The sequence below is a fragment of the Lolium rigidum genome, chromosome 7, assembly GCF_022539505.1.
Source record: "Lolium rigidum isolate FL_2022 chromosome 7, APGP_CSIRO_Lrig_0.1, whole genome shotgun sequence".
Taxonomy (NCBI): Eukaryota; Viridiplantae; Streptophyta; class Magnoliopsida; order Poales; family Poaceae; genus Lolium; species Lolium rigidum.
Window position 1 is genome coordinate 119,821,919 of NC_061514.1, and position 7,437 is coordinate 119,829,355.

At 50.4% G+C, this 7,437-nt stretch overlaps 1 protein-coding gene across 1 annotated transcript; it reads right to left on the reverse strand.

Annotated features, from left to right (window-relative positions):
* Nucleotides 1–4,243: 4,243 nt before the first annotated feature.
* LOC124677786 (putative WEB family protein At1g65010, chloroplastic) lies at nucleotides 4,244–6,614 on the reverse strand. The gene is made up of 4 exons (XM_047213744.1): nucleotides 6,354–6,614; nucleotides 6,067–6,205; nucleotides 5,907–5,930; nucleotides 4,244–5,786 (listed from the first exon to the last, which is right to left on the reverse strand). The coding sequence occupies exons 1-4, from the start codon at nucleotides 6,371–6,373 to the stop codon at nucleotides 4,335–4,337; spliced, it is 1,635 nt and encodes a 544-aa protein (XP_047069700.1). The 5' UTR covers nucleotides 6,374–6,614; the 3' UTR covers nucleotides 4,244–4,334.
* Nucleotides 6,615–7,437: the final 823 nt, after the last annotated feature.

Sequence of the window (7,437 nt, forward strand, 5' to 3'; positions counted from 1 at the left end):
AGCATGCTACTTCCCACGTCCACATTGCTAGTCTCTGGTGTGAAATGGTACAAGGTCGCGCATCAGCCACGATCATATCCGTGCCCTCGTGCTCACCTAAGTCTGCCAGAAAGGTGGTTGCTAAGTCAAGAGTGTTGACACCTATGCCCCGGGCTTTCGTTGTGAGGGAGATTTGCGTTTTTCTCGCCACCTTGGCAACTGCCTACCCTAGGTGTAAGGGTACGTCCAAAAGTGATGGTGATAGTCTAGACGAGTGTAGAAGTAAGAAGTGGGGTGCTACATAAAAGGCATCTGCTTTTGCTTGATGGTTGCCCCTTTTCCCTGGCCTGGTAGTCGGCGCGGTGTAGGTGTGTCGAGTTTGGAGTGTTCGTCGTTTCATGTGGCTCTGTGATCTTTCTGTTGTCATGAGTGAGTTCGGCCTTGTTGTTCAGATCTGGCTTGGTTGTTGGTGAGTGTGGGTGGACGGTGTTAAGGTGGACGTGGCTCTATTGTTGTAGCATTTCGCTTGATTTTCTCCTAAAAACTAAGCACTTTCTTCTTAGTTAATAGATGAGCCAAAACTTTTAGCTTCGTTTAAAAAATGAAAATAAAATAAAAAGAAATGGTACAAGATCGACTACCAGTGGAATGAATTGAGGACAAAATCAGAGAGAATAATGAAGATGGAAGACAGTGACATTTCAGAGATGGACTTAAGAGTACTCTCGGTGTGAGAGAATAATTAGCACGTCGAGTACATGCCGGTAGCTTGGCGGTACAGACATACGGTTGCCTAGAGATTTCCAGGGATCGAGGTGATGTGATTCAGTACGATGTGATCCACTAGGGGTGTATCTTCTCAGCACACATTCTGTGGGCACATGATGCGAGGGCGTAGGTTGATCAATCGCACGTCACGTACGATCTTTTCCAAACCCTTCCACCGACCATAGACCATGCCGTGATTCGAAGTTATATCGCCGAGAGTATAATCACGTTCAAGAACGACATAGGATCCGAGTGCCTATACCTCCGTTTTATACGGTTCAGGACCTTCAGCAACATCTTACGGAGCACCATCTATGGAGCTCTCTTTACAAAACCTAGATAACACACGGCCGAAGAAATACTACTCCTTCATAGTAGATTAGTTAAATAGTGCATTAGCCGGGGTTTGAACCTAAGACCTCCAGGCTCTAATATCATATTAGATTGATGCACTAGCCAAGTTTTCTAAAAAATTGAATTGTTGGAAAGGGCTAGACAATATATTTTAACAAAAATATACACTAAAATATGTCCACATACACTCATTTTAGCCATTGTGGATCGATGGAGTATTTTTTTTGGTTAAACCCTTATGGAGCCCTAGTAGTCGGAGGGATTTTTTTTCGTTTTCAATTTCCTTTTTTGCACATGGATGTTGTCCGTCGCTGTTTCCCTTGTTGATAATGGAAATCGATCACAGTGTGGTTCCACTTTCTTTTTTCCATACCAAGCGTATTTAACTATCGTCAGAAAACAGAACAAGAGTCTTTTAACACTGCTCAAATGAGCATAACCAAATAAGAGAGAAAAGTTAAAACATGATCTGAGATCTCAACAGAAAAGGTCGCTCTTTATATGTGAGGTTCGCTTGGATTTCTTTTTCCGTTAACCTTGAAGTATAAATTTAGAAGCCGACACCGAAGGTTGCTCATATTTCCCTTAGGCCTCGTTTACTTGTCAGGTATTTAACGGGTTTACTCGTCTCACCATGCTCCCGTGGCCCTAACGGCGGCCTCACACGGTCATCGGTATGTGTTGATGCTAGAGTTTGGGGCGTGTGGGACGAACAGAAGGAGGCCAATCGGCATTGCGGGGGGTTGGGGGCTAGTGACAGAGGCGTGAGGACTTGGGCAGTGCCGCCATCGTTCCTTTATGTAGAATGAGAGTGAGAGGGCTAGGAGAGGAGATAGGCTACAAAGGAGGGGTTTTCCTATTTTTTCCTTCGAAAATGCTAGACTTAATGGAGGATTTTACAGGATTGGCTTACGGTAAGTGGATGAATCTGTTGGTACAAATAAGCTTGCCTGGGCCGTGATTTCTATCCAACCTTCACGTAACCCTGAAGGTTGCATTCCTTAAAAAACTGTTGTAGATGTAGCATTGCTGCTTTTCCTTACATGTAGAGAAGAGTAGTTTGTGCAAATTAGGCCATGTATAATAGGGTGACGTCAGCCTTCCCTTACGTTTGTCTACATAGGATTTTTACTTAGTTGAAGGAGAGAAAAGAAAGAAAGAGAAAGTTGTTTTCCCTTAGCTAAGAGATGATATCTTATGAAATAAGAGAAGACTATTTTCCCCATTGTACGACTTATCTTCCCTTAGCCACGCAATTTCCTACTAAAAACAATTAATTTTCATTTATTGTAAGGGGCGACAAATAGGAGATATTGCATTGTACCTCTAATATTTATCGTCTCCTCTAGATGATGTGGACTACTAAAAGAAGACATGTCTTCCCTACCATTGTACATGCCCTTAAAAAACATCAAAGTTTGATCAGTGGAACCTATTTGACATTTGATGGAGGTATTTTGGCATGAGGAAATTGAACTTGAGTAATATTTTAACACCTCGGTTTTCATTAGTGGCGTGGCATTTTAGTACTTTTGGTTTTGGTTTTCACTAGTGGTATTTTACTACTCTCTGAACTAAAAGGTCTGGCTAGCCACCCACCAAAGCATGCTACTTCCCACGTAGGGATAAAACAGAGCGGATACAGACGGAACTTAGTGGTGCCACATTTGTTTTCACATTTTTTTAGAAGCAAAAAACGAATACAGAAACCGCAAAAACAAAAATGGAAGCAGATAGTGTCAAAAGCAGATACAGACTGAATAAGGTGCAAACAAGGAGTGATGCAGATATTAACCGAAACCAAGATAACCCTTGAATCATGGAAAAAAACTTAGGCATTCAAATAAGCCAATGAAGTTCTTCCCTAATTCCAGCGTGATCCTTGATTTCCTATGGAATAGGGGAAGGTCAAACCTTGAAACACTCCTCGGATACATGAAGGGAATACATTGTCACCAATTTTGGGAAGAGCCGCTTTGAAGGTTCGGCTTGATAAGGTCATGTGATGGGCATGTGGGATTTGGCAATGCACATCAACCCTAAAACGAAAAATTCATATTGGCTGGAACATAAATTTCGATTTCGTGTCCGTTCCGCTGGATAACGTTGTTTCATTTTTGTTTCCGTTTCCGCCAAAAAGGTTCCATTTTTTGTTTCCGTTTTGCAAAATTCGGTTTCCGTTTCCATATTCCCATCCCCATTCCATTTCCTTTTTTCTGCGGAAAAATCGGAAACTTTCCGCTCCATTTTCATCCCGATTCCCACGGCCGGGCATTTCTGGTGTGAAATGGTAGAAGATCGACTACCACTCGAATGAATTTTTGACAAAGTCAGAGAGAACAATGAAGATGGAAGACACTGACATTTTCAGAGGTTGGACTTAAGAGTACTCTCGGCATGAGCTCAGACTTTTTCTGGTATGTGTTCATTTTGTTGACATCACATTCAAAGCAATGGCGCCAAAATGATGTTTTTCCATGCTATGTATGTCACGCGGAAGCGGAAGGCTCCAATCATATCTCGGCAGTATCCATTCTTCTTCTGACAAACAAACAACACGAAGAAGTAAGTATCATCATCTTCACTGATCTGCACTACTGACAAATGGCGACCTTACCGAAACTTGACTTGTCTGCGTGTTTCTAGAAACTCAGGTGCCAACGGGCACGCGAAAACTTATCAGACTAGTCATAGTGGGGAGTAACATAGAGTAGTAACATGGTGCATGTTACTACCCTATGTTACTACCTTCATAGTGGGTAGTTACATATATGTGGTGTCATGCATGTTACATTTATTAAATTGTAGACTCATCTTGTCTTTAGAAGTGTGATGCTATGGTAACATAGCTAGTTACCACCCCACTCTCTTTCTTCATTCATTGTCATGCCATGTCACCAAAATGCTTTGGGGTGTGTGATGTTACTACCTATGTTACTCCCACTATAAGCAGTCTCAGGGGCAGCATCTTCTAATCTTTGTCACCCTGTCGGCTGTCGCCTTCAAATGCTATCTTTCTATAATCAAGAGCATACTATCAGACATGTAAAACGTTAATCTTTTGTCCAACTTTTTAGCCTAAAAGTGATAGCCTGACACTTAGAAGCAATTGCTCGAAATTCTAGAGCAAAAAAGAACACAATTTTAGATGCAAAGAATATATTTCATATGTCGTGTATTTGGATGAACAGATCAAAACTACATGCATTACAATGAGATGGGGAAGAAAAATTTCAAGTGTGTACTGGCGCTAAATTGGCTTTGTAGAAGCTTTTCCTCCTGAAGAGGTCCCCAAACTTTCGAAGTATCGGCCGCTTCTTCTTGTCGTTCATGGAGTGCTCCACATAGTGGCTCTCGTCGATGTGGTCGAACTCGTCGTCGTAGTCGTCCATGGCGGCACAGTCCGCGGCAGACTTGAGATCGGCAATGTTGCTGAGCGACGCGAACATGCGGTCCTTGGGGTTGAGGTTCCCCATCCTAGCGGACTGCGAGTAGCCCACCCCCTTGAACTTGGCGGGCTCGCCGATCGAGTAGCTCCGGCTGCTCGGCGTCCGGGGCTTCTCCGCCATCCAACGCCGCGACGCCGGAGACCCCTTGGCGCTGGCGACGAGACGAGCGCTCGGCGGCAGGTGATGGTCGTGCTCCGGCGCCGGCGCGACGGGCGCGGTCCTGGACGACACGGGGGTGCTGCAGGCCGTGGTGGTGGCGGCGAGCAGGCTGTTGAGCTCCTTGAGGCTGCTCTGGGCGGCGGCCTCGCTGACCTTGACGCACTCGTACTCCTGCCGGAGGCCCTGCAGCGCGGCGTCCTTGTCGTCGACGACGTCGTTGAGCCGCGCGTTCTCGACCCTGGCGAGCTCCAGCGACTCCTTGACGACGTTGGCCTCGCCGACGGCCTGCTTCAGTATGTCCCGCAGCCGCGCGTTCTCGTCGCGGATGACGCGCTGCGACTCCACCAGCTTTGTGTTCTCCTGCCGCGCCAGGCACACCTCCTCCTCGGCGGCGCGCACGCAGCCGAGCAGCACGCGCTCCTTGTCGGCCCAGCTGGCCGCGGCCTCCTCGGCCTCGAGCCTGCGCCGGCGCTGCTCGCGGAGCGCCGTCTCGGCGTCGGCCAGAGCCGCGCGCAGGCGCGCGGCCTCGGCGTTGGCGGCCTCCAGGCCGGCCTGCGCGTCGGCCAGCCAGCGCTTGACCTGCTTGGCCTCGGCGGTGACGACGGCGAGCGCGACGGAGAGGTCCTCCAGCGCCTTCCGGCTGCGCTCCTCGCCCTGCGTCGCCGCCCGCAGGTCCGCGCGCAGGGCCCGGAGCTCCTCGTCGTCCGCCCCGCCGCCGCCGCCGAAGACGAGGTCCTTGACGCTCATCTGCTCCATGACGCCGCGCCATGTCCCCGACGCCGACGCCGGGGCGGGCTCAAGGCTCCGGGTGCTGCCCTGCTGCAGCGTGGATATCTCTAGCTTGGCCTCCTCGAGGCCGATCTTGGCCTGCTCCAGCTGCTTGGTCTGGTATATCAGCGACTCGAGCATCTTGCGCTCCGACTCCTTGGCCTTCTCCACCTCCCGCTCCAGGAGCTGCACCTTCTCCGCGTCTTTACTTTCGTTGCCATTCCGAAGCTCGTCGAGCTCCTGCACCGCCCGCGCCTTGGCCTCCCGTTCCCTCCGCAGGTCTTCCTCGAGCTGCGCCACCCGCGCCTTCTCCTCCCGCTCTCGTCTCAGGTCGTCCTCGAGCTGCGCCAGCCGCGCCTTCTCGTCGCGCTCCCTCTCCAGCTGCGCCACCCGCTGCTGCATCGGCATCGCGCCGCCCCCACCGGCGACACCGCCAGTGACGCCTCGACGCTTCTGCGGGAGGGCAAACCAAGAAAGAATTACCGTGAGAGTAAAGTAGAAAACCTCCGATCAGGCAACCGGCAAGGGCTTTGATGCCATGAACAAGACGTTAACGAGATGCTAGTAATGAATTCCGCGCGGTACGTACCTCTGGTGATGGCGATGCCTTGGAGGCGCCGGCGGTGGAGCGGCTGCGTTGGAACCGAGGCGAGGGCTTGGATTCCCGGAAGCTGGAAGAGGAAGCCGACGAAGCGCCCGCTCTGAGGCCGGCCTCGAAGGAGCCGGATCTGCACGCCGAAGAATCCCAGCTCATGAAATCGAATCAGGCGGAGTACTAAATGCTAGTCAAACGCTACTAAAAGAAGCGAGGCGCCGCGAAAGAAGGATCTTAAGGAATGGTCGCGCAGCGGCCACCACCACCGCCACCACACTCACCTCGGCCTGGAGGAGAGCATCGCGGGCGCACGCGGGGCGGCGCGAGGTCCGAGACGGAAAAAGAATGGAAGCGGCGACAGACAGGCGTGGCAGGGGAACCCGAATTTTACAAGGGCCGGCGTAACATGGGAGGAATTAATAGTGCTACTACTTGCGAAGATCAGGAGAAGGTTTAGTCTAGATTAGAGGTAGAAGAGAGTGAGGTCCGGCACGGATTAACGATGGAAAGAGAGAGTGACCAAGGATTTGTCTATTGCTCCATCGGCTGGGTTTGGTTTGTTTAACTTGTGTGGCGCGAGCGCGCGGGGGTGGCCGCAAATGGCGGGTCGTGGGGGTGCGGGGCGTGGGCGTGGTTTTGGAGCGAGCTGGTCAACTCAAAAACTGACGGAGGTTTTCTCGTGCTTGTGGCTCGATTGGTGGTGGGTTTTGGCTGATTTCTATTGGATCGGGGCCGGGACAGTGGCCGGGTCTCTGTGCATGCCGACCGCCGCGTTGGAAGTGGGCGTTGGTGAAGCTGTTGTCCCCGGTCCTCACTCCGATGTTCTTCTTCTTCTTCCCGCGGACTGGATTTGGTGGGGGCTCTTGGCTCGGCCGTCTCAGCTGGAAAATTCTGCGGAAGCTGCTCTCACGTGATGAGGCGATGCGCGTCCTGTTCCATTTCCAAAGTTGGGTGTAGCCACCCAAAAAACGGAGGGAATATGGACGAAATTGCGTGATTCCACATTTATTTTCATATTTTTTTCGTGAAAGCAATAAATATATATATAATTACCGAAAATATGAGCGGGTGCAAATTTTGTCACAAATAGATATGGACCGAATAGGGAGTGATGCATATATTGGCCGGAACAAAAGAAACCGTAAATCACGCAAATTTCCCCAACCAAGAGCTCTCGTTCCCCTCTCGCCACCGCATGGCAACGGGGGCACCCTACAAAAATCCCGCCGCTGACAGAGGGCGCGGACATACAAAGCTTGGTCGTTGCCAGCACCGTCAGGGTCTGCTCGTCCCCTGGCGTGGAGGATCGGCTCGGGAAGTCTCTTCCATGGTTTCGGGCGTGGTGCACACGCCGGGCGTGGTGCA

Excerpts from the sequence above, each read along its gene's own strand:
- LOC124677786 (XM_047213744.1), bottom strand. The coding sequence starts at position 6,373 with ATGCTCTCCTCCAGGCCGAG. Across the intron at positions 6,206-6,353 it reads ATGCTCTCCTCCAGGCCGAG|ATCCGGCTCCTTCGAGGCCG; the intron begins GTGAGTGTGGTG and ends TTCGGCGTGCAG. Across the intron at positions 5,931-6,066 it reads AGGCATCGCCATCACCAGAG|AAGCGTCGAGGCGTCACTGG; the intron begins GTACGTACCGCG and ends GCCCTCCCGCAG.